At 48.5% G+C, this 25,203-nt stretch overlaps 1 protein-coding gene across 1 annotated transcript in view; it reads right to left on the bottom strand.

Annotated features, from left to right (window-relative positions):
- EPOR (erythropoietin receptor) overlaps positions 1 to 24,220 on the bottom strand; it is a 31,759-nt gene extending 7,539 nt beyond the window's left edge. The window contains exons 1-5 of the mRNA XM_088474002.1: positions 23,984 to 24,220; positions 11,167 to 11,293; positions 9,041 to 9,228; positions 3,916 to 4,088; positions 1,795 to 1,945 (exon numbers count right to left, since the gene is read on the bottom strand). Coding sequence (XP_088330128.1) covers positions 1,795 to 1,945; positions 3,916 to 4,088; positions 9,041 to 9,228; positions 11,167 to 11,293; positions 23,984 to 24,107 — 763 coding nt within the window. The 5' untranslated portion in view covers positions 24,108 to 24,220. The remainder of the gene's footprint in view (positions 1 to 1,794; positions 1,946 to 3,915; positions 4,089 to 9,040; positions 9,229 to 11,166; positions 11,294 to 23,983) is intronic.
- Between the last annotated feature and the right edge of the window lie 983 nt (positions 24,221 to 25,203).

The raw sequence follows: 25,203 nt of genomic DNA, 5'->3' as shown, positions 1-25,203 counted from the left end.
TACTCACTGCACCTTTCCACTACAATCAACCTCCCAGATTCAGTGTCTGGGAGGGCTATAGTGCTGTGTACACTGTCCTTCTGCAGGGGAGAGGTACACAGGGGGACCGGTCCGCGTGCTCCCTGAGAGTATCCACGCTGCCAGTAAGAAAATGGCCGCTGGAGACCTCAGAGGAGGAGTGGCCGAGTATCTGCAGCTCAGCGACGCCAGACTCCGAGCTGAAAGGCGCGCTGAGCTGAGGGGAGGAGCCGCTAGACAGGGAAGGCTTCCTCCCCTGGCTAGCATATTAACCCCCGGGTTGCCGGCATCCCGCTTGCCGCGATATTAACCCTGGTGGTCTAGTGGTCTGGCGGGGTATGCCTCCGCTGGAGGGGGGGCCCGCCGCCACCGCTAGCGCCCCCGGTCTGTCCCCTAGACCGGGGGCATGGGACTGCATTTACAAGGAACCCGCGCACCGCCGCTAATCAGCGGTGCGCGGCTTACCTGATCTCCCCGGTGTCTTCCGGCAGCAGTCCCGGGGGAAGCCAGAGTCCGGCTAGTACAGACTCTGGCTTCCCCCGCCGCGATCCCCAGTTCAGTGCTGGCGTCGCGGCGCCAGCAGGGAGAAGGAGCGGCAGCGTGGGCGTCTGTACAGACAGCCCAGCGCTGCTGCTCTAGAGAAAAAACTAATAGTAAAAAATAAATAAATTTAACTAAGTTCAATAAAAAATTAAAAGCTTTAGGGGGCTGCTCCTGCAGCCCACCCCGCAGGGTGACCCGACTCCGGCCGGGCACCATCTAAAACTGAGGTGCCTGTGGCTCGGGGGCGGGGTATAGGGGAGGTTGGACCCAAGTGCATCCTGGGAGCAGCTAAAAGCTTTAACTCCGTGGTGCCCGAGGATCCAGGATCCAGCTATACCCCAAGGTCACCCTGTGGACCCCTATGGACCCTGAAGTAGAAATTTTGATTTTATATCATTTGAAAAAGGTCCAGATAACTTTGGATTTTACCAGCATCAATTTATTATATTTCTCCTTATTATAGATCTTGGTCGTAGTCATCATTCTACTGATATAGCCAATAGTATATATCGCTACAGTAATAAGCCTGGTCCAGCCAGTCACTGCTAGATGTCTTTTTGCTGTCTAGTCTAGTCTAGTTCCCCACTACTAGATGTCTCTTTGGTATTAGGTTCAGTCTAATCCTTCACTACTAGATGTCTCTTTGGTATTAGGTTCAGTCTAATCCTTCACTACTAGATGTCTCTTTGTTATTAGGTCTAGTCTAGTTACTCATTATTAGATAGTTGATTGGTAATGGGTTTGGTCCAGTTCCTCACTACTAGATGTCATTTTGGTATCAGGTGAATTCTAATCTTTTACTGCTAGATGTCTCCTTGGTATTAGGTCTGATCTAAACACAAACTACTATATGTCTCTTTAGTAATGGGGTCCTCATTACTAGATGTCTCTTTGGTAATGGGGACCTCTTTACTAGATGTCTCTTTGGTGATGGGTTCCTCGTTACTAGATGTCTTTGATATTAGGTTCAGTGAAGTTCCTCACTACTGGATGGTTAATGGGTAAAGGACTTGGTCTACTTCCTCATTACTAGATGTCTCCTTGGTATTAGGCTCGATCTAGTTCCTCACTATTAGATGGTTGATTGATAATGAGTTCGGTCTTGTTCCCCTATTAGATGTCTCCTTAGTATTATGTTTAATTTAGTTCCTCACTACGCCAGTCTACTTGGTAATAGATATAGTCAAGCCAATCACTAGAAACTATCCATATGTAATTGGAGCCGTCACTCACCATTTGATGTCTCGAAAGTAACAACAGACCATTCACTCCAGTAGCTTTTGTAAGGAAAATAGGTTTTTGCCCTCACACTGACTGTGTATGTAGTACGTTTGGTGAGGTCGCTTAGGAAAAGCTTCACATAACCATCTGTATCCACCGGAGCCTAAAGAAATGACACAGTGGTTTATACACCGATCTCAGCATGGAGACAGATTACACTGGTGAAGTGTGCATAGTACTCACACACAACCATATCATGCTGAACATATGTACACCAACATCCACATATAGTCATATCTCACTGACCGTGTATAAGTGTGTATACAGCTGTACCACCATTAACGAGTTAATACAAATGTAATCAAAATATATGCTTTATTTCTAGAGCTGATGTAATGTTGGACACATTTAATGTAAAAAAGGCATGAGTACAATGTGCCAGGGTTATGCCAGGAGAGGACAGTGGTAAATGTGCCAGGATTACGCCAGGAGAGGACAGTGGTAAATGTACCAGGGTTACGCCAGGAGAGGACAGTGGTTAATGTGCCAGGGTTATGCCAGGAGAGGACAGTGGTAAATGTGCCAAAGTTACCCCAGGAGAGGACAGTGGCAGTGTCCTTAGGAGGCTCCGGTCAGTGCCGTACTTCGTGAGGCTGGCAGTTCTGCCCTCTTGGCACAACATCATGATGTCATGTGCTCAGGAGGCGGGGTCGGCACAGGGCGCTGTGTTAGTATGTAACGCTAATGTTGCAGGACCCAATTCGCACACTATATAATACTTTAATGAAGTGTCATAAACATAAGTGTCTGTGTTTGAAAAGTGTTATTAATATTAAAGTCGGATTTACCATGTGAAATAAAGATGCAAATAGGTTACAATTATTACACACATCCCTTCAGGAGGGGAGGTTTAGGGTTAGGCTGCAGGAGGGGTGGTTTAGGGTTAGGCTGCAGGAGGGGAGGCTTAGGGTTAAGCTGCAGGAGGGGACGGTTAGGGTTAGGCTGCAGGAGGGGAGGGTTAGGGTTAGGCTGCAGGAGGGGAGGGTTAGGGTTAGGCTGCAGGAGAGGAGGGTTAGGGTTAGGCTGCAGGAGGGGAGGGTTAGGGTTAGGCTGCAGGAGAGGAGGCTTAGGGTTAGGCTGCAGGAGTGGCGGGTTACGATTATGCACTAGGGGGAGGGTTAGGGCTAAGGGTTTTCGGTTAGGCTTAGGGGCATTATTCACTGCTGGATGACAACCAGAACTTACCATAAAGTGTTCATTGGACCCATAAGACATCATCGAACATCCGAAGTGAGCGCAGCACCGTGACAAAATGTTTTAAAGATGTTCTAATCATGTCGACATCGTATCTGTGTTGACATGATGAATGTCAACATAGTCAATTCCGACATGCAGGGGTGCTACAATGTTTTTAGTTTGAGGGGGGCCAAGATATAATTACATTTTGACACCCTTAAATCACTGAATGTCACCCCTCAGGGGCAGCTGGAGTAACCCACCACACCACCTACCTGATGGCAGAGATCAGTAAGCCTGAGAGGCCTTTGGTTTTGCTGATTTGGCCTCTGTATGCGGACATCACTGCTATCTCCCAGTCTCCTCACTCAGGCACAACACTGACACAGTGCTACCGTGCAGTTCCGGGAACACAAGCAGCCAAAACAGCGTCCCAGCACAGACAATTTATCCAACCAGCACCGGGAGAGGAGGACGGTTACCCACGTGCTGCCGGGAGTTGTAGGCTTAGGAGCTTTGCTGCAGAGTACTGAACCTCGCTCTAGGACTACAGAGACCATCATGCAATGCAAGTTCACCGTCAGAACGGCTTGCGGGACCCTGCTCACACTTAATAGGATGGAGCCCAGTGTATGCACCCTGCTATTCCCTGTACTATAACACACACACTGGATGAAAAACAAATATACATATCTAATGCCGCAAACTTTGTTCCGATGCCGACATGCTAAGTATGTTGACATAATGCACGTTGACATACTAATGTTGGCATTGTGAATGTTGACAAAATATACAGAGCCCACCAGGATATGTTGTAGCGCTGTTCTTGTACATGAAATAGTCTGCAGTCATATATTAGCGGAGGCATCATCTCAGGTGCAGCGTATCAGTACTTACATAGTCAATCAGCTTTGTTTTCTGTATTTCGCTTTTCGTGGTTGCATAATTCACTTGATATAAAAACTCCATAGCCAGCGGAAAGGTGTTTGTAGGGTCTTCCAGTACGACCAGCAGTCCCATGGGATTCGCCTGTTCCTTCACTGACACATTTTTCAGTTGCTCAAGATAAACTTCAAAGAGAAGAAGGAAAAAGTTATCAGTTTACAATCTGCCGGCCCTGTTGTACCAGTGTAAAATGTATTACTTTATTAACGCTTGCACACAAATTATTCCTCAGTGATTTACAGAGAATGTTTGGCCATTCACATCAGTCCCTGCCCCAAAATATCCTTCTCTCTGTCACAATCAGAGGTCGATGCAGCTACAAATACGCCTGGCAAGAAACATATCCGTGCAGCAGGGGTGTATCTACCCATTGGCCAGGATGGCAAACGCCAGGGGCGCCAGCCAAGGAGGGGCACCATCAGGCGGTGCCACCCGCAGCCGAGGGGTAGAATCAGGCCACCACTGCCAGGACTGCAGTACCGGGTACGCCCCTGGCTCCTACCCCGACCAGTTGTCCAGGGCTGTGTAGCTGTTAGCGCTTTCCAGCTGCTGCCTGTGCGAGTGATGTCATCATGTCACGCATGTCACATTGCTTCACTGAGGAGCCTGCCACAGACTGAAGGGGATCTATACACAACCCAGAAGATATGCCTGGTATGTGTGTGGGCTGCGGGGGCTGTACGTGAGTGGCCAGGGGCTGGAGAGACAAAAGGTGGCTGGCTTGGGAGACAGGAGGGTAGCTAGTGAGACAGAAGGAGGGTAGCTGGTGAAACAGAAGGGGGGTAGCTGGTGAGACAGAAGGAGGGTAGCTGGTGAGACAGAAGGGGGGTAGCTGGGGAGACAGAAGGAGGGGTAGCTGGTGAGACAGAAGGAGGGTAGCTGGTGAGACAGAAGGAGGGTAGCTGGTGAGACAGAAGGGGGGGTAGCTGGTGAGACAGAAGGGGGGTAGCTGGGGAGACAGAAGGAGGATGGCTGGGGAGACAGAAGGAGGGTAGCTGGTGAGACAGAGGATGGCTGGGGAGACAGAAGGAGGATGGGTGGGGAGACAGAAGAAGGATGGCTGGGGAGACAGAAGGAGGGTAGCTGGGGAGACAGAAGGGGGGTAGCTGGGGAGACCGAAGGGGGGTAGCTGGGGAGACAGAAGGGGGGTAGCTGGGGAGACAGAAGGAGGATGGCTGGGGAGACAGAAGAGGGGTAGCTGGTGAGACGGAGGATGGCTGGGGAGACAGAAGGAGGATGGGTGGGGAGACAGAAGGAGGATGGCTGGGGAGACAGAAGGAGGGTAGTTGGTGAGACAGGAGGAGGATAGCTGGTGATACAGGAGGAGGATGGCTGGTGATACAGGAGGAGGATGGCTGGGAATACAGAAGGAGGATGGCTGGTGATACAGGAGGAGGATGGCTGGTGAGACAGAAGGAGGATGGCTGGGGAGACAGAAGGAGGATGGCTGGTGAGACAGGAGGAGGATGGCTGGGAATACAGGAGGAGGATGGCTGGGGATACAGAAGGAGGATGGCTGGGGAGACAGAAGGAGGGTAGTTGGTGAGGCAGATGGAGGATGGCTGGGGAGACAGAAGAGAGGGTAGCTGGTGAGGCAGAAGGAGGATGGCTGGGGAGACAGAAGGAGGGTAGCTGGAGAGACAGAAGGAGGGTAGCTGGTGAGACAGAAGGAGGATGGCGAGGGATACAGAAGGAGGATGGGTGGGGAGACAGAAGGAGAATGGCTGGTGAGACAGAAGGAGGATGGCTGGGGATACAGAAGGAGGATGGCTGGGGATACAGAAGGAGGATGGCTGGTGAGACAGAAGGAGGATGCCTGGGATACAGAAGGAGGATGGCTGGGGAGACAGAAGGAGGATGGCTGGGGAGACAGAAGGAGGATGGCTGGGGAGACAGAAGGAGGATGGCTGGGGAGACAGAAGGAGGATGGCTGGGGAGACAGAAGGAGGATGGCTGGGGAGACAGAAGGATGATGGCTGGGGAGACAGAAGGGGAGTAGTTGGTGAGACAGAAGGAGGGTAGCTGGGGAGACAGAAGGGGGGTAGCTGGTGAGACAGAAGGAGGGTAGCTGTTGAGGCAGAAGGAGGATGGCTGTGGAGACAGAAGGAGGGTAGCTGTTGAGGCAGAAGGAGGATGGCTGGGGAGACAGAAGGAGTGTAGCTGGTGAGACAGAAGGAGGGTAGTTGGTGAGACAGAAGAGGGGTAGCTGGTGAGACAGTAGGAGGGTAGCTGGTGAGACAAGGAGGATGGCTGGGGAGACAGAAGGAGGATGGCTGGTGAGACAGAAGGAGGATGGCTGGTGAGACAGAAGGAGGATGGCTGGGGAGACAGAAGGAGGATGGCTGGGGAGACAGAAGGAGGATGGCTGGGGAGACAGAAGGTGGATGGCTGGGGAGACAGAAGGAGGATGGCTGGTAAGACAGAAGGTGTATGGCTGGTGAGACAGAAGGAGGGTAGCTGGTGAGACAGAAGGAGGGTAGCTGGGGAGACAGAAGGAGGGTAGCTGATGAGACAGAAGGGGGGTAGCTGGGGAGACAGAAGGAGGGTAGCTGGTGAGACAGAAGGAGGGGTAGCTGGTGAGACAGAAGGAGGATGGCTGGGGAGACAGAAGAGGGGTAGCTGGGGAGACAGAAGGGGGGTAGTTGGTGAGACAGAAGGAGGGGTAGTTGGTGAGACAGAAGGAGTGTAGCTGGTGAGACAGAAGGAGGGGTAGCTGGTGAGACAGAAGGAGGTTGGCTGGGGAGACAGAAGGAGGGTAGCTGGTGAGACAGGAGGAGGATGGCTGGGGAGACAGAAGGAGGATGGCTGGTGAGGCAGAAGGAGGATGGCTGGTAAGACAGAAGGAGGATGGCTGGTGAGGCAGAAGGAGGATGGCTGGTGAGACAGGAGGAGGATGGCTGGTGAGACAGAAGGAGGATGGCTGGTGAGGCAGAAGGAGGGTAGCTGGTGAGACAGGAGGAGGATGGCTGGGGAGGCAGAAGGAGGGTAGCTGGTGAGGCAGAAGGAGGGTAGCTGGTGAGGCAGAAGGAGGGTAGCTGGTGAGGCAGAAGGAGGATGGCTGGGGAGACAGACGGAGCTGCTGGCTGATGAAACATGTGGGCTGTTTGGGGAGACAGAAGGTGGACTTGCTGGGGAGATATTATAAGTACTTATTTATTGTATACTGTAATTGTTCAGAAATGATGGGGGGAGAAGGGCGCCATTCCATTATGTTGCCAGGGGCGCTCAGACCCCTAGATACACCCCTGCTGTGCGGGCACCTTCATCTCCTGGTGCCCGAGCCGTGGTGATGATGGTGATGACCATGGGGACGGAACGTTGCAGTGTAAATAAATAATAAAAACAAATTATTATTTTTTTGGATCTTCCCCCCTCTCCCTCCCCTGCAAATCGTGGGTGCAGCCATGCCCACTATGATGCAGACACTCCCCCAGTGTGCCATGGTCACACCCCTCTTCCCAAATGCCGGGAGTTATGCATGTGCGTTCCGGGGGGCGGCATTTACATTATGTTGTATAATGTAGCGATTTCATGAGGACTGCACTGGATCCGATGGCTCTAGTAACAGCACTAGTGGGAGAGGGGGTCCCAGGCCGGCGCAATCTTCCCATGTAATTTATAAAGAGTAAGAACATTGCACATCACAGCCCTAGGCCCGTATTCAATGAGCCACGAAAAGCCGAGATCCGCGAAAAAGTATCGCCGATTGCGACTTTTCGCCTGTCTAAAAATTATCGCCGTATTCAATCCCATCCGCTATTCACGTACGCGGGAAATTCAGTGCAATGTAATAGGCGAAAAAGATTCACCTCTGAATAGCAGGAGAAAAGAAGTGCAAAATTTTTATTTTGGGGTACAAAGATGGGGAAAACAATCAGAACCCTTAGAACAGCCCCCAAAGGACAACTGTGTCAAAAAAATCCAGAAAAAAACTTAAGTACACCCCAAAGAAGTACTTAGAATTTTGGGGTGAAAAAGCACTAAGTGGGGGGACAAGTTCAAAAACTAGCGAAAGAAGGTTCTGGGGGTACTCTAAGAAGGGGTCAAGTGTTTTGGGGATTGCAGGTCCATTTTTGGGAGTGGAATTTCACTTTATTTAAAAGGTCACTTTATATACATTAAAAGATGCTTGCACCCATTGTCAGGTAACTCACATGTGCCAGGACTAGTTATATTCACCAAAACATACTGCTTTATGCTATTCTTCACCACTTGTGCAAAGACGCTAATTAGTGGCAATTGTGTGAACTTAAGCACCCCAAACAGTTTTATTAAGGCTAATCGGGCACTCCTACATTGATCCCCAATGTTTCTGCAGCTTATTGGGGGGTTCAGGCTGATTTCCCCGATTCTGACACCACTTTTCGCCTGTTCTGGCTTTTCGTGTTGCCGCTTTCGCGTCTTTTGGAATTGAATAAGGCGAATAGCGGGGGCGTGTACGATTAGTTTCCGCGGCTAAAATACACGATGTAGGCGAAAAGTGCGGCATGCAAAACTTCATCGTGGGTGCGAAACTTATGGAATACCGCCCTTAGCTGGTAGACTATGGGTGGGAAGTAGAAAAAAAAAATAATAATGGATTTTGAGGCTACAAAGTTGTATGTTATAATGATCTTACTGTATATTCCATTCATAGGTCAAGCAACTTTTATTTTGGTGCATTCTATTTAGTTTATTTATACTATGACTAGTCGCTTTGATTTGCATTCAGTTTGGAGTCTGCGAGCGATAAGCCAGAGTTTCAAGTAGAGTCATTTTGTACAGATTTCAGACTTCTATTTAAGGACTGTCTAGCGCCCACTTTGGGGTGTTTCAAACACCCCTCATTTTGTAGCTGATTACTTCAGGTTTCTACAGACTGGCATGTTGGCCACTATCTTCCACCCCTATAGATTGTAAGCTTGCAAGCAGGGCCCTCTTACCTCTATGTCTGTCTGTTATTACCCTGTTTTGTTCTATCAATGTTTCCAATTGTAAAGCGCAACGGAATATGCTGCGCTCTATAAGAAACTGTTAATAAATAAATAAATAAATAAATTAATGTATCCATCTACCCAAGCGGCTGAGTATATCTTACCTATGTCTTCTGGAGAGAACTCTCTCTCGTACATAGTGGTGTTTGCCCAGTTTTCCATCACTGTAATGACATAGGGGGAGTGAGCAAAGGACTCCAAGTGTGCCACCGGGAACTGGCATATGTGCCACCACGTGTCATTGGAGGCCGGCACCACCGTCATGTTGCACGTTACCCGTCCGTCTTGACTTCTGGAAAAGAACAATAATGATGTCATATTACATAGTAATTCTTACTATGTTCATTATTGTCTGCGCATATTCCGAGGTCAGAGAAAGGCGGCATTATTTTGTGGGTACTACACAGTACTGTATTCATTTTACAAATATATACTGCAAGGCAAGCCATGTGTTTACTGTATGTATTTTACTTTCGTATTGTACATTTGGGGCCTGATCCAGCAGTGCATACTAGTGCGTTGCTGATCGCGGATTCCTAATGTTTGGGAATCTGCGCACACGCCGGAGCCATACTGCGCATGTGTAGTACAGGTTTGCGATCACGCACGCAGACCAGCAGCAGACTGTTAGTGATTGACAGCCTGCTGCCATTTGTGGGCAGTGGAGGGGGCGGCGACAGCCTCTGTTTCCCAAAACGGAGGTGTGTCTCCACCACTGTGGCAGGGGAGTAATGAGGCCAGCATCTCAATCAATTGACGGAGATTTCCTGGCCTCTTTCGTGTATCTGCGGCGACCGGCTGGTGTGACCCCATGGGTCGCTTAGCCAGCCGATGGTATCGCAGATGATTGGATGCTGCGTCCTAGAATGCAGCTCGAATCTGTAAGCTAAAAAGCTGTCTGGTGTTCGGTCCTTAACACTACCTACACCCCATGGTATCCCTTTCGATCCCTATGGACCCTGAAGAAGAAATGTGTGTACAGCGCAGAGTAATGTACACCCCAGCGGAATTGTATTTGACCCAATCGCAAGACCAGTGTCTTAACCAGTAGTGTAATTTATTAATAAGTGAAGGTACAGCCGTACTCACTATTAGTTACAGTGGTTGAGGCATGAAGCGGAGCTTATAGTCAAGTGGGGTTGGGACAGCTCACCAGCCGGTGACTGTCTTCTGGATGCGGGTAGCAGTGCAGGGTGCTATAACAGCAGTATCGCAAGGTAAATGCAGTAAGTCGCTTGGAGCTAAGGGGGAGACGTCCATCCACGTGTCAGTCTACACACACCAGTCAAGATGGCACCGCGCATGCGCAGTAGTAACTCCAGAGGCCATCTTGGTAAGGGAATGAAGCATCATCCCTGGAGGAGCCATATTGGAGAATGCGCAGTAACGCTCTCTCATTCTAACATATGATACAGGCAGGGGCGTTTCTAGAGAGGAGGGGGCCCGTGTGCAGTCTCCGACACGGGCCCACTCCTCTCCGCCTGGCAGGGCACTGAGCTGTGCGCGGCCAGCGCCGGAGTTATAGGCTCTGGGCACTAGAGTGTGCCCAGAGTCCATACTGTATGCACAGGTCACAGGGAAAATGGGTGCGGCGGCCATTTTCCCTGTACTGCGCATGCGCAAACGACGGGAAAATGGCCGCCGCAGCCACTTTCCAGTCACTGTACAACGCCGGACCCCCGCGCCGATTTGGGACTTCGGAGAGGTAAGTAATATTATGGGTGCAGGGTGTGTGGTGCGGGGCCCCCCTGGACCAGGGGCCCGTGTTCCCCGCACACCCTGCACCCATTATAGAAACGCCCCTGGATACAGGAGTGTAAGCATGTTATGAGCATTTATGATTGAAAAAAGTCAGTGTTCTGCTTTTTGGTGATTTTTGCTTATTTGGTAGGGGACTGGAAGCTAATCCTTCATATGGTGCCCTACTGTATTGATATTATATTGGTCTGACCCCTTCCTGCCCCCCCCACTCTGTCCCTCCCTCTGTACCTGCTCTGCCTCATCCTGCCCCCTGCTCTGTAATGCCCCCTGCCCCCACACTGCCCCTCCCCCACCATTCTGTGTAACATTACGCCTTCCTGGCTGAGACTCCACCTGACGCATCTCCTTCGGTCCCTCCTTCTTAAATCCTGGGGATCCTTAATATATGCTGGTACACCCCGCATACAGCTGAAAAGATTCTTTACTAAATGCGCCCCTTATAGCTGGAATTGATCAATCAGATACTCACGGTCTCTTATAATAGAACGTATAACTTGAGACATCTGAGGTGTTGCTCTCCCAGAAACATGTAAGATCGTTCAGGCGAATTGTGAAGCAGAAAGGAAGTACAGACTTATTCTCAATGACGTTGTACACTGTAAGAAAACAAAAGTATATTATGTGGTATGTAAATGCAATGTTATGTAATGTAAATAATATTTTTGTCATTTCTACTGCAGCTATAACCTCATAGATCTGAGCTATACAGGTCACAGTTCATAGCATAGGAGGTGGGGGATTGTCTCCTAACAGTGTAATAACCACTCTATAGAGGGGCGTAACTAGATATATGGGGCCCCACAAGGACTTATGGGAGAAACAACCTACGTCCACTCCATACCAGATGTCATGCTAAGTGACACTTTGTACCCAGAACCGCATGGGTGGCAACTGTACTGATTTTCAGTGTACCTGGTATGTGGCACCTCATGCCTCAGAAATGACACTGTTGGCTTGTGGATAGCTGATTACTGGTTCGGCTGATAAGATGGCCACATCCCTCAGTGATGCAGTGGGTTCTAGTTCTAGTAAAGTAAGAGCCGCCCTAGCCTCAAGGATATCTGCTCAGCCCACAAAATTGCCGCTGCTTGTGAAAGTGTTATAGATCAAAGACTCAAGGGGACTGAAACAGAGCAGAAAAACACTCACCTACAGAGAGCCTGTTTTAGGCTTATATGTAGGCTGTTTAGGCTTAAGTCGTCTCTATAGCTCATGCAATAAGTCATATAGACAACTTAAAGAGTAAAGAGTTAGGATGGTTTACAAGACACAGCATAGGGATGACATTATTGTTAATTACACTTATTTATATAGCGCCAGTCAGACGCGTAACTATGGCCCTGGCACAGGCACCGACACCTGGATAACAGTGGTAAAAAGGGATTGGTACCCCTTCATCATCGTACGGGACAAATCAGATTTCTCAGCTTGAGAACTCACTGCGTGTGATGAGGTTAGCAATTTCTGATTAAGGTCTGACCTGTTGTAATTGTACGTGAGGGGCTGATGCAGACATGCCCACATTCTGGCTGCACCTTCCGGGAGGGGGCAGCCAGATCGGCAAAATCAGGGTGCGTGGCCGGCTGTTGTGGGCGGAGCGGGGGCGTGGCCACGCACTTTTTGGCACCGCCCCCGCTACACAATGCTGATAATCCTTGCATTATGATGCAGGGGCGGGGCCAAAATTACGCAATTCGGTGTGAATCGCGTCGCAGGCCCCCCCCCTGCTGCCGAGGATTCTCACACATCGCGAGGGGGGCAGGAGGGGTCGGCAGCTTGCGGTAGGCTTGCCTGGCTTCCCGGGAAGCCGGAGCGGCACCTGATTTTCGGGAGGCTCCCGACCAAATCGGCAGGGTAGGCAAGTATGGGCTGATGTTACTCGATGTTCCCAATGTATACGCAGGTCTGCAAGGTATTACGGATGTGAGCTAGCGGTAGTGGGAGGCAGTGGGCGTCTCTATGCTGGCTGTGCGATGGCATTGCGATTGCATTCATTAGCATATTTTCACAGCAGACCTGTGTGCGTAATATAATAGCATCTGCGATCACAATAGCCATCCGTAATGAATCAGGCCATTAGGGGTCTATTTACTAATTACGTGCGTAATCGCAGTTGCGATCGGTAGTGATTCAGGCCCATAATCCGGGAATCCCAATGGGAAACCACAGTCGCAGGGATTCTGTAATGGTGCTTCCACAACCTACATCTACAGTTTTTGGTCCTACAAACGACATCCACCCTGCAGACAGGCAAACGCCATCCTGGTAAAACACAGGACACACCACATTTGGCAGCAGAAAAAGGTCCTACAGACCTATCTAGCGTGCACTTTATTTCCGTGTGTATTTTGCTGGGAGGGGGTTTGTTTTTCCTTGAAAAACCAAAATAATTGCAAATGCGAGACGGAGTTTTTTTTTTTTACCAAATATGTACCTACGTTTCCGGAACACGAAGTTCACAAACAGCGAGCATGTCCCTATCCCCTTCCTCATCAGGCATCTGGTGTGATAGATAAAAGACTGTGTCGCAAATACTGTGACGAATGTGTTCCCAGAGCACACTCACAGCGTCTCGTAACATAATGTTTTTCTTCTCTTCTAGGTTCATATTTTGCTATGGCTCATTTAAAGTTGTGCTGGTACCTTTGTCATTTTCCCCCATGTCTCCCGCACCCTTGTTTTCAACTGCAGTCCGGGCAGACCCCGATAATAAATATTCCAACTGGCGGTGCGCGCCAACTGCGCGTGCCCCGAAGCGAGTGAATTTTCACTCGCTGCGGGACTCACTACAAGACGGGGCGGCTGTCCATTGTGATTGACAGCTCGCCCCATTTTGTAGGCGTGCAGTGGGGGTGGCTGGACAAACGGAGGCGTTCCAGAACTTCCTGCTCTAATAGTGCAGGAAGTTCATTGGGGCTTGCGGTGGACTAGACCCTACCACAAGGGTCTCGTCGCAAGCCCGATGGTCGCGATAATCGTGACCATCGCCAGGCCGCCCGCTAAAGCTGTGGGTGGCTTCCCACAGCTTAGCGGGCAGCCTGGAGGCGGGGGGGGGGGGTAAAAAAAACGCCCTAATTCAGAGTGAGCGCTCACAAAGAGCGTCCGGCTCTGAATCAGGGCCTGTGTGCGGGAGCTCCTGCAGTCAAGTTTCAAACATAGGCCCTGATTCAGAGCCGCTCGTAAGCGGCCGCTCGCTCGTTCCGACCGATGTTCGCACAACTGCGCATGCATACGGGTTTTAATACGCATGCGCGAACCAGTCAGTGCGGCCGAAAATCGTGTGCTCGCTAAATAGCGAATGCCTACTATTTTGAGTGACAGGATGAGGCGTTTGTGGGTGGTAACAGGGGAAGGTGCTTGAAAATGGGGAGTGGAGATCCGAACGCAGGCATGCCTAAAGGTCAAAACGGGCGTTTTAAGGGTGTGCATAATTAACAAAGCAGCGTCATCGACCACGTCACTTGGTTGTTTTATAGTTAGAACTGCTCGCATGATTGTGGTAGGAAAAACCAACCACAAGAATAGCGAGCAGTTCATACGCCGTCCGATATACTCGATTAATCTAATAAATAGCGGACATGACGTATGATGCGAGCGGCCAGGGGGCATTTTTTTCAAAATTACATTCGCATGTTTTGTTCGCTCGTTCAGACATAGAGGCGTGAACAGACCGCAAAGAGCGAACGGTTAATTTAAATAGCCAGCCCCTTTTTCTGGACGAGCGAGCGCAAATAGCGTCTGGCTCTGAATCAGGCCCATAGTGCATTTTCGGAGCTTGATGAATTTACGTCCCCATACTAGTGTATGGGGACAGCTGGCCACATCGGGAGAGAAAGGAGATATCTGGGATATCTCCTGCGTTACCTTTATGATGAACGGCCCCAAAACTTAAAAATGTTAATTTTCACCTGCTTTTGTAGAAATTAAGTGATAATGAAGTATCAAAAGGTGACAATAAAATAAACCTATCGTCACTATTTATGATTAAAATGTCGCCAGGGCAGACAAGCAATAGCCATGTCACCGCGAGGCTGGCCAGGCAGAGGTAAGCATAGACGGATTCCATACAAAAGGTCAACAATGAAAAGATTGGCAATCATTTGGTCGACACCAGAAGGTCAACATGACAAAAGATAGCACAGAAGGTCGACAGGTACAAAAGGTCGACATGGAAATAATAGACACAGAAAAGGGTTGACGCATGTTTAATTTTTAGTGTTAGGTTTAGTCACTGAGAAATGGGAAAACAGTAACCAAAAAATCCCTGATGTGGCGCTACCAAGTGGTGTGTATATCCAACACTGTAGTGAGCAGCTGTATATATAAGATGATAGTCAGTCCTCATAGACAAATAGAATAAACAAAAAATAGAAACAGCGGTCTACAATAACAACTGTATACATAAATCACAATCAATAAAAAATTGAATCTCAAAGAATTCATGAGTACATAATAATGGTAATAAAATACACATATATGTATATAGATAAAACTATATTAGCACAATAGTATAAGGTAAAAATCACCCAATCCACATGAATGTATAATCAGTCCCGAGCAGTGCAGCTAATTAGGAGCATATATCCCTATGTAAGTCCGTAATCAGAGCAGTCTTTTGATGTTAATAGAGGATTGTGTCCAGCATGAGTTTCTAATTACCAGATACAGTGTCCAAGAATTCTAGGGTCCTTTTGGCAACGCTGGCACAGGTCCCGTCTGCTGGTAGTGAAGTTGATGCAAGAAACACTGATATGGACAAGATGAGGATAAGCTGCAGTTGTGCTGTAAATGGTGGAGGGGGAATCAGCCAGTCACTGACGCGTTTCGCTGTGTACAGTCACAGCTTTATCAAAGCTTTAGGTTGAGGCACTTACTGGACGGTTAGGCACCAAGGGGGACAATTAGGTTTAGGCACCAAGGGGAGGGTTAAGTTTAGGGTTAGGGTGAAGATTAGGGTTCAGCTCCTGTCACTTTACAGGCTGTGTTTAAAAACTGATAGGAGCTGATTGGTTGGTTGATTATCGGGAATCTGCGCATGTGCAGAAAAAGTCCTGCCCACCTATGGCTCTGCCTGATTCACCAGCAGAGGCGTTTGCGGGTGGTGTGGGGGTGGGGACGGCCTGTGTTCTTGGAAACGGGGGCCCCCTGTTTTTCGGGATGGATGAGGCCAGGGTCTGCGTCCATGAATGCAGACTTCCTGGCCTCGCAAGCTGGCCAGCCTGCGTAAGCTGGGGCTTACTCAACTGGCCGTGCCGCACGGTCGATAGTTGCGATGATGTTTGGTCACAGCGAGTGGAAGAGCTTTCATCATGGCGGCAGGCATACGGTGAAGGAACAATTAGTCGTGCTGTAGTATTTCAGTGGTGGAAGCACTTCAAAGAGAGTAATATGCGAGTGACTGACAAAGCGCGTTCTGGGAGACCATCCACAGCGGTTACACGTCATATTTACCGACTTTTAGGCTGCCCCCTCTACTCACAGCTGGTGGGCAGCGCGCGGGGGGGCGTGGCAGCTCAATCGCGTCATTGTGACCCTACTGTATAGAGCCGATAATACAGCGTGAATCACGTCATTGGCCACCCCCGGACTGCCCACTTTTGCACAGTATGTGGGCAGTCACAGAGGGAGTGCAGGCAGCAACAGGGGGCGTGGGCCGACGGCGGCCGGTTCCAGGAGACTCACCTAGTCTTCCGGGTGGTCAGGAGCACCACCCGATTTTTGGGAGGCTCCCGATCATCTCAGGAGAGTAGGTAGGTATGTTACACATGTCAACATTGGCAAAACTGCATATATGCTGCAAAATGAGAGAAGCTTAACTTTTTTCGCCAATTTTTGGCTTCACTTGGCATCTCATTCGAACGGGTACAGCATATTTTGACAAAGGAACTGAAAATGCATCGCGTGTGTGCCAGGTGAGTACCTAAAAATCTCACAGAAGAGCAGATGCGATGACAAGTTGAATCGTGCAAGAACACCATTCGAATGTCGGAGAGGATACCCGATTTCCTGACAACGATTGTGACTAGAGATGAGCGGGTCCGGATTAGTTTGGATTTTCCCCGCCAAAAATCGGGTCTCAGAAAGAGGCAAAATGTCATCTTTCATGGACAAACATCATCATTCCTGGACTTGTCCAGGAATGATGATGTTTGTCCATGAAAGATGACATTTTGCCTCTTTCTGAGACCAATATTTTTGGCGGGAAAAATCCGAATTTGGCGAACTAATCTGAACCTGCTCATCTCTAATTGTGACGTGTGATGAATCGTGGATTCGTCATTATGATCTGGAATCCAAACAACAGTCTGGTGTATGGAAACAAGCAAAAATTCTGTGCGATTCCTTCGGCATGTAAAGTCATGCTTCTGCTGTTCTTTGATGCACACGGTATGATCCAACAGCACTGGGTTCCCCGTGGACAAACAATTAATGGTGACTACTATGCAAATGTCCTGAAAACCCATTTGTGTGGAGCCATGAGGAAGAAAATACCACATTTGCTGAAGAAACAGTGATTTTTGCTCCAAGACAATGCCCAACCACATGTTGCTGCTGTTGCATTGGCAGCACTGCAACACCTCCATATAGCCCAGACTTAGCACCCTGTGATTTCTGGGATTCCCAACACTGAAATAACTGCGCAGAAAGAAGCTTTCAACAGATGATGACATAAAAAACACCACAGCTGCAACCAGTGGTGGAACTCCCGGAGACAATGGAGTCATGTGCCGCCGGGCGCCAGCCCTGAAGGGGGCACCTGGCTCCATTGTCATCCGGGCCAGGCCACTGCTGAGGAGCTCCATGGAGAAGGAGCACCGCTGATCGGCGCTCCACCTCCATTGGCGTAACTATGGAGGATGCAAGGGGTACGGTTGCACCCCCTGCACCCTCCATTTGCCGGGCGTCCGCTTAGTGTGTTGCCAGCGGGCGCCCGCTCTTTCTCTTCCCCCGGCGCCAGCGGCAACCAGAGCTCACTACTGAGCTCCGGGTCCCACAGTGCACTATGGGAGTGATGTCATGACGTCACTCCCATAGTTCCGAGGAGCGGGTGCCGGGGACGGACGGATGCAGGCACTGGAGCGGGGTTGAAGGTAAGTTTTTTTTTTGCAAATGTGTGTGCGTGCGCGGGGGGGCACTACAGGGGGCACAATACTGGGGGCACTACAGGGGGTTACTACAAGGGGCATTACAGGGGGCACTACAGGGGGCTTAATACTTGGGGCATTACAGGGGGCTTAATATTGGGGGCACTACAGGGGGCTTTATACTGGGGGCACAATACTGGGGACACTACAGGGGGTTTACTACTGGGGCACTACAGGGGGCACAATACTGGGGGCATTACAAGGGGCACAATACTGGGGGCACTACAGGGGGCTTAATACTGGGGGCATTACAGGGGGCTTACTACTGGGGGCACTACAGGGGGCTTAATACTGGGGGCATTACAGGGGGCTTACTGCTGGGGGCATTACAAGGGGCACAATACTGGGGGTACTACAGGGGGCTTAATACTGGGGGCACTACAGGGGGCTTAACACTGGGGCATTACAGGGGGCTTAATACTGGGGACGCTACAGGGGGCTTAATACTAGGGGCTTACTACTAGGGTCACTACAGGGAGCTCACTACTGGGGGCACTACAGGGGCCTTACTACTGTTGGCATCATATGGGGGCACTACAGGGGCCTTACTACTGGGGGCACTACAGGGACCTTACCTCTGGGGGCATCATATGGGGGCACTACAGCGGCATTACTACTGGGGGCATCATATGGGGACACTACAGGGGCCTTTCTACTGGGGGCACTACAGGGACCTTACCTCTGGGGGCATCATATGGGGGCACTACAGCGGCATTACTACTGGGGGCATCATATGGGGACACTACAGGGGCCTTACTACTGGAGGCACTGCATAGGGGAACCACTACTGCATAGGGGGACTATTACTGGGGGGCACTACATAGGCAGGGGGGTCACCAAAACGTATCTTGCCTCCGGGCACCTGGGATGAAGTTACGCCACTGGCTGCAACACAAAAAGCGAAGTCACCAGTCTATTACACATCTCTGAATCATTGTTGAAACGCTGGAAAAAAATGTATTGAATGTGAAGGACGCTACTTTCAAAAAGAACAATGTTCAGGTCCTGTGGAGTCATCTGAATAAAAAAAATCAGTCTCATTACTTTTCATTCAGACCTCGTATATAGTAGCACACATAAAGCGCACCTATTTAATAGTACACATAAAGCGCACCTATTTAATAGCACACATAAAGCGCACCTATTTAATAGCACACATAAAGCGCACCTATTAGCACACATAAAGCGCACCTATTTAATAGCACACATAAAGCGCACCTATTTATTAGCACACATAAAGTGCACCTATTTAATAGCACACATAAAGCACACCTGTACACCCATGGCCCCTTACCATATTGCCCCCTGATATAAACAACATATCACACTCAAAGTGCTTTTTAAAAAACCTCTTCATATAAATTTACTTTTCATCGTATTCACTCCTTACTCTTTTCTCTTACTTCCCCTATTTTTTTTTATTTTTTTCCTGCCTCCGACCAATCATTTCATTCACTCCTTACTAATTTTTTCTTCCTTTTTCCTCACTGTATTGACTATATATATATATATATTATTGAGAATTCAGAATCAGTCCAAATTGGCACCAATAGAGAGTCTTAAAGTTTTTCTTTTAAGTGAAGTTCAAATACACAAAATATTCCTCTTCTCTTAAAATGTCATGAATCCAAGGACATTGATAGTAGGTTCCATAGACGCCAAAATAATTTTCTAAAAAAGACCCGCTCACCAAAAAACACCCAGAGAATGGCACAATGGGCAACTATTAGAAACTATGAACAATAGATTTTATTAAAAATTATTATGTCATTTAGACATATAAAATTTGTACATAAAATTGCTTACATCATCAATTTCTCCATTATTTTGACAAGAAATATCCTGCTATTCCCCTTATAGGGCTAGCATCCAACACACAGATATTTTTCTTCTGACTGATGGATTCACTTCACAACCCAACGCGTTTCGTCCACTAGGACTTCATTAGGGGCATACTCATCAAATTTGGAAGATTAATAAAAGATTCAATAGGAACCTGGCAAATTGATGTATACCAGTCAATAGAATTCTGTCAAATTATAGTCACTATAGAGAACTAAACTGCTAAACACACTTCTCAAAACGTGATGTGCTCTCATCCCAGGATCAAGCTACTTGTGTTCCCACTAACAGGGGTTCAACTTGAGGTGCACCAATTTTTTATATAGTGCAAAATTAGGGCATTCTTCATTTATATATATATATATATATATATATATATTAGGAAAAGAAAACAGCGGCACTCCGGGATTTGCAAAAGTCATATGTGTATATTAAATAGTCCAACGTTTCGGGGCCAAAACGCCCCTTTGTCAAGATATATAATTGTATATCTTGACAAAGGGGCGTTTCGGCCCCGAAACGTTGGACTATTTAATATACACATATGACTTTTGCAAATCCCGGAGTGCCGCTGTTTTCTTTTCCTATTGCATGATACATTCGGAGGGCACCCGGGTGCATTGATCCAAGGGGGAGAGTGCCGGGCTGTATTACAAAGTAAGTATATATATATATATAATTCTCAGTCTTTTTATGATTGTTTTACAAGAAACGTAGGCTATGTGGCCAAATTATGGAGAATGCACACACACTGCTCGATATAGGGATAGATATTGAGGCCGAGACTTTCTGTCTTGGCGAACCGATCGGATAATCGAAGGAATGCATATGTGGACAGTTTTTAACCATTATATCGGTTAACGGATGAAACGGTCATTCATGCACACTATGCAATAAATCAGCGCCCAATTTAGAAATACGGTGGGTATGCGTGCTCCAGATACCCGCGGTATTCAATTCCAAAAATACTGGTTGCAGGGTTTTCAGCTGTGAAAATCTCGTGCCGCGTATTTTAAGTAAAAAAAACCATCACTTACCTGGCCGGGGCTTTCCAGACATGTCTGCGGCTCCCAGTGGCATCCCCTCTCTCCTCTTACTGGAGGGGGCTGCTGGGAGGAGCAAGGGCTGCTGGGAGATGTAGTTCTCCCAGCCATCATTCCAGGTGGGCCACACTAGCACTGCGGGGGCACACTGACAGTGGGACACACTCACTCATTCACACACACACACCACACACACTGACATACTCACCACTGCTGCAGAAGAGCCGGCTCCCGATGCAGGATGAAGAAGACAGCGCTGCAGGAGGTAAGTAACTAAGGAATAATTAAGCTAATTGGATACTTCCAAATGCTTAATTAGTCCTCAGGGGGGGGGGCGCTGCGGGGGTGTCAGAGGAAGTGTCAGTGATTTAACCTAAAATCATTGATTTTAGGCAAAATCACACTTGCTCAGAAGGTGCGAGGAAAAAACCTCTCTGCCCGTGTTTTTTAAAAAAACACGCACCTAATAGAATAGCGAAAAACCCGACCCCTGCAGGAAAAAGCTGTCAGGTACGGGTTTTTTGCTAATCTCGCAGCCTATTGAATATGCCCCTATGTGTGTAACCAGCTTTAGAGCAGAGTTTCCCAAACTCCACCATTACAGTCCAGGTTTTAAGGATATCCATGCTTGAGTCCAGATGGTTAAATCAAATTGACTGAGATACTAATTAAGTCACCTGTGCTTAGGCATGGATTTCCTTAAAACCTGGACTTGGAAAACCTGGAGTTGTGAAACTCTGCCTTAGATACATACATTGTAAACATCAACTATCCACCTCTTTCAGGGTGCCTCTGACCAGAGGCGGATTTAGACCTCATGGGGCCCTAAGCAGGACAGCAATTTGGGGCCCCCCTTCTCAAAATATTCATAGCACTATTTTTTAATTTGTGACAGTGTGTGCCCCCCCCCCCATTTGTAGCAATCCCCAGGGCCAGTCTCAGATAATGTGTGCCCCCCTCCGTTTGCAGCAATCCCCAGGGTCTGGCTCAGACAATGTGATAATGTGTACCCCCCCCCGCTCTTTGTCTGAGCCTGGCCCTGAGGATTGCTACAAGGTGATAGTGTGTGCCCCCAGTCCTGCCCTCCTCCCCCCGCGGCTGGTACATTACATTAAACACTGCAGGCAGGCACCAGAGACACATACCTCAGCAGGGGTCAGCAGACAGCAGCTCACTCCTCTGCACGCGTCCCGGCTCCTCTCACTGTGCGTGTGACGTCATATGCAGGTGCGTCATGGCGGATGACACGCACAAGGCACAGACTGTGGGGGGAAGATACTGGCCGGCGCGTGCTGCGCTGGAGCTGGCACCCGGCAGCTGTCATCCATCACTGACAGCTTCCTGGGACTCAGCCAGCCCAGCGCTCGGACATGTTTGGCGGAGCTGAGGTTACTGCTGTAAATATAAATGCTCTCCAATCAATGCACCTGTTGACGGGCCCCCTTGGACCCGCCGGGCCCTCCGCTACTGCCTCTGACAATGATATTGCTGTGTCTCTAAGCAATAGGAGTACCAACATTGGGCTTCATATACTGTACATTTAGAAAGTAAGGGTGAAAACTGCCTATGGCAATAGCGTATATATAATGGATGCAGGGTGTGCGGAGCACATGAGCACCTGGGTCCAGGGGAACACACACCGCACCCTTATATAGTTATACTGACCTCTCCGCAGTCACCAGAATGCTGCTCCGCAGTGTCACAGCGTAAATCACAGGGAAAATGGCAGCGGACATTTTCCCGGTGACTTGTGCATGCGCAGTAAAGGTGTCACCTGGAATAAGGCCCGGAAGCCATTTTCCTGGAGACCAGCGCATGCGCAGTAGATTCTGGCATTAAGCCAGAGTCTACTGTGCTACCAAAGAGGAAGGGGCCCGCGTGAAGACTGCACTAGGGGCCCCTCTCTTAAAACGTCCCTGGCCCACGGGCTACTGAAGCTGAACAGTTATGCTCCCAAAGGATGTCCAGCATCATTTCTATGGCAACCGTCATTCTTTCCAAAAGGTGCTACCTAAAACAGTGCCAGAAAAGAGATAAAGACAAGCTGCCCAGCCCATTGTCCAGCAACCATGAACCAATGTTGCTTGACAGGGAAACTGACATGACATACAGAGACAGGAATATCACAGTGCGTGTCTGGCAGGGTTGACCACTCAGCACCAGCTTACAAGAAATGTCAAAAATACCACTCGGGTGTAAATCTGGCCTAAAGAGATACAAATAACATTCACAACTGTCTGAGCAATAGCTGCAGGAACCAGAATGACAGATATTATTATTATTGGGCCTGATTCAGAGCTGTAGGCTAATGCCGCCATAGCAGCGGCGATCCTGTATACGCAGCTGCTGTGTGAAAATATGCAAATGTCGCAGACGCTGAGGAATGTACTGAGACGCCCACCTGCGACTTTGCAAATCCAGGAATCTGCGCACTACAAAGTCGCCGCATCGGTGGCAGATTCTTCGATAATCGGACTTCTGAGTAGCCCTTTGGTCGCGCAGAATGGCCGTGTGCACTGCGATGTCTGTGCCGTTATCACTGCGTACAGCGCCGCAGACGCAGGCTGTGACACGCCTAGAAAATGTTTGCGAAATGCCTGCGCACATTGCAGCCGCTCCCCGCTACCTAACCCAAACACTCCTTGACTGTCAATCACACTGCGAGTAAAAAGTCGCTACGAGCGACTACGGTACAGTAACTTGACGCATGCGCTGTGCGGCTCAGATGCATGAGCAGATTGCTGATTATCGCTCAACGGCGCAAACATCGGACTAGCATACAGCTCTGAATCTGGCCGATATCACTTATTTATAAAGCTCTACAAGGTGGTCCGCAGCCTCGTACAAAGAGCTCACCAGAAATATATATGGGATGAGATGTAAGCGATTTGTAATGTACTATCGAGAGCCTTTCCGAGCCTAAAATGCAGCAGCTCCTGGTACTATAGGTCACCGCACTCTGCATTTATTAACACTATGGTAACTGACACAGTGGGGGGGAGGGGGTATTTAATTGCGCACAAAAATACAATGGGTTAATATGATAGGAAAACCTTGCTTGTTCTCTACCCGCACCTCTATAGGGCAGATAATCCTGCCTGGATAACCGGCGTAGTATTAACCTCACAGCTAAATTAATCTGTCCCAGTGAGTGGCCACCTCTTTGTCACTCAGTGAATGCAGGAGGAAGTGCAGGTGCCTGATGTCATACTGCGCTTCCTCCTGCGATCTTTAGTAAAAGTTTATATGTACTTACCATTTGGAATCATTGCGGTCGGATCAAAGCTTTCCTCTGTCCCACTGCATAGTATTATCCAAGTGGCCAGCAATAGAGACCCACCATGAAGGGTCTGGGATTGTCTGGGCATCCTCACACCCATGGTGTAGGGGCAACCCTTCCAGCTTGTTATTCCTTCCCGTCTTTAAGTATGTAATATGTGTTTTTCGAGCTGGTTAAGGTTTTGTACCTCTGCCCTTTGCTGTATATTTAGTCTCTCTCTTTCTATCTCTGACGCTCCTCCTGCTGTATCTGACACCTATAGTGTGGGCTGAGACATGAAGTTACATTTGGGCATCTGCAGAGTGAGATAAGGAGCTCACTGTAAGTTGAGTTCTTGGGAATCACACAGAACTAGTATAGTGCAGCTACAGGGGGCATTCATGAGGTTGGCACTGGTACAACATACTCAAAATTGCCAACCATGCGTTATTTGCCATGCCGGTTATTTTTCTAAAAGGAACCCTTAAAGAAGACTATGGGGTCATCCAATTAGGTGCCAGTTGCCAGATGCGCGGTGCCGTTTTCTCTGCGAATTAATTCGCAATGAATGCACCAATTCGCAACTCACATTGATTGCACCAGTCAGAGTAAACTCTCATTTTTCCGTCCGCACCTCCCTGAGGGTAAGAGATTTTAAGTTTAAACTGTAGGGACACCATGCAGAACACCTTGGACACCTCCCTAATGGCTAATTAGGCAATTGGAAGTTTCCAATTAGCTTAATTAGTCCAATAATTTCATGTAATTTTTGGCTGTAAAAAAATGGCCTTAAATTACACCCAAATGAACTATTTTGTTGCTTTATGCATCCCAAATTTAATTAGAGGATTTAAAAAAAAAAAAAAATAATTCTTTTATATTTTTTAATTTTTTAAAGTCGCCTGAAAGTACGCCAAAAGCATCTTTTATCCTACTTTATTTTTGCATTTTTTATTTTTTTTATTTGTATGAAAGTGAATGAAAACACTTTGCTTTTAATAATTGTTTTATTTCTAAAAAAAAAAAAATGTTCTAATCATCCATTCAACACTATTTAAAAAGTTTCAGTACTTTCCTTATGCCAACTAGCAGCCTTCTGTATGATATTGCAAAGATGTCACTTTTTCAGGGTCCAGGAAGGTCACCCCTCTTTTTCATACACCTCTCACTTCGCATTTGGCTGACAATTCGCAACCCCCCTTTCCCCCGCTGCGAGT

Source organism: Taudactylus pleione, unplaced genomic scaffold (genome assembly GCF_031769625.1).
Source record: "Taudactylus pleione unplaced genomic scaffold, aTauple2 ptg000145l, whole genome shotgun sequence".
In the NCBI taxonomy this organism is placed as follows: domain Eukaryota; kingdom Metazoa; phylum Chordata; class Amphibia; order Anura; family Myobatrachidae; genus Taudactylus; species Taudactylus pleione.
This window is presented reverse-complemented; position numbering and strand designations above follow the sequence as displayed.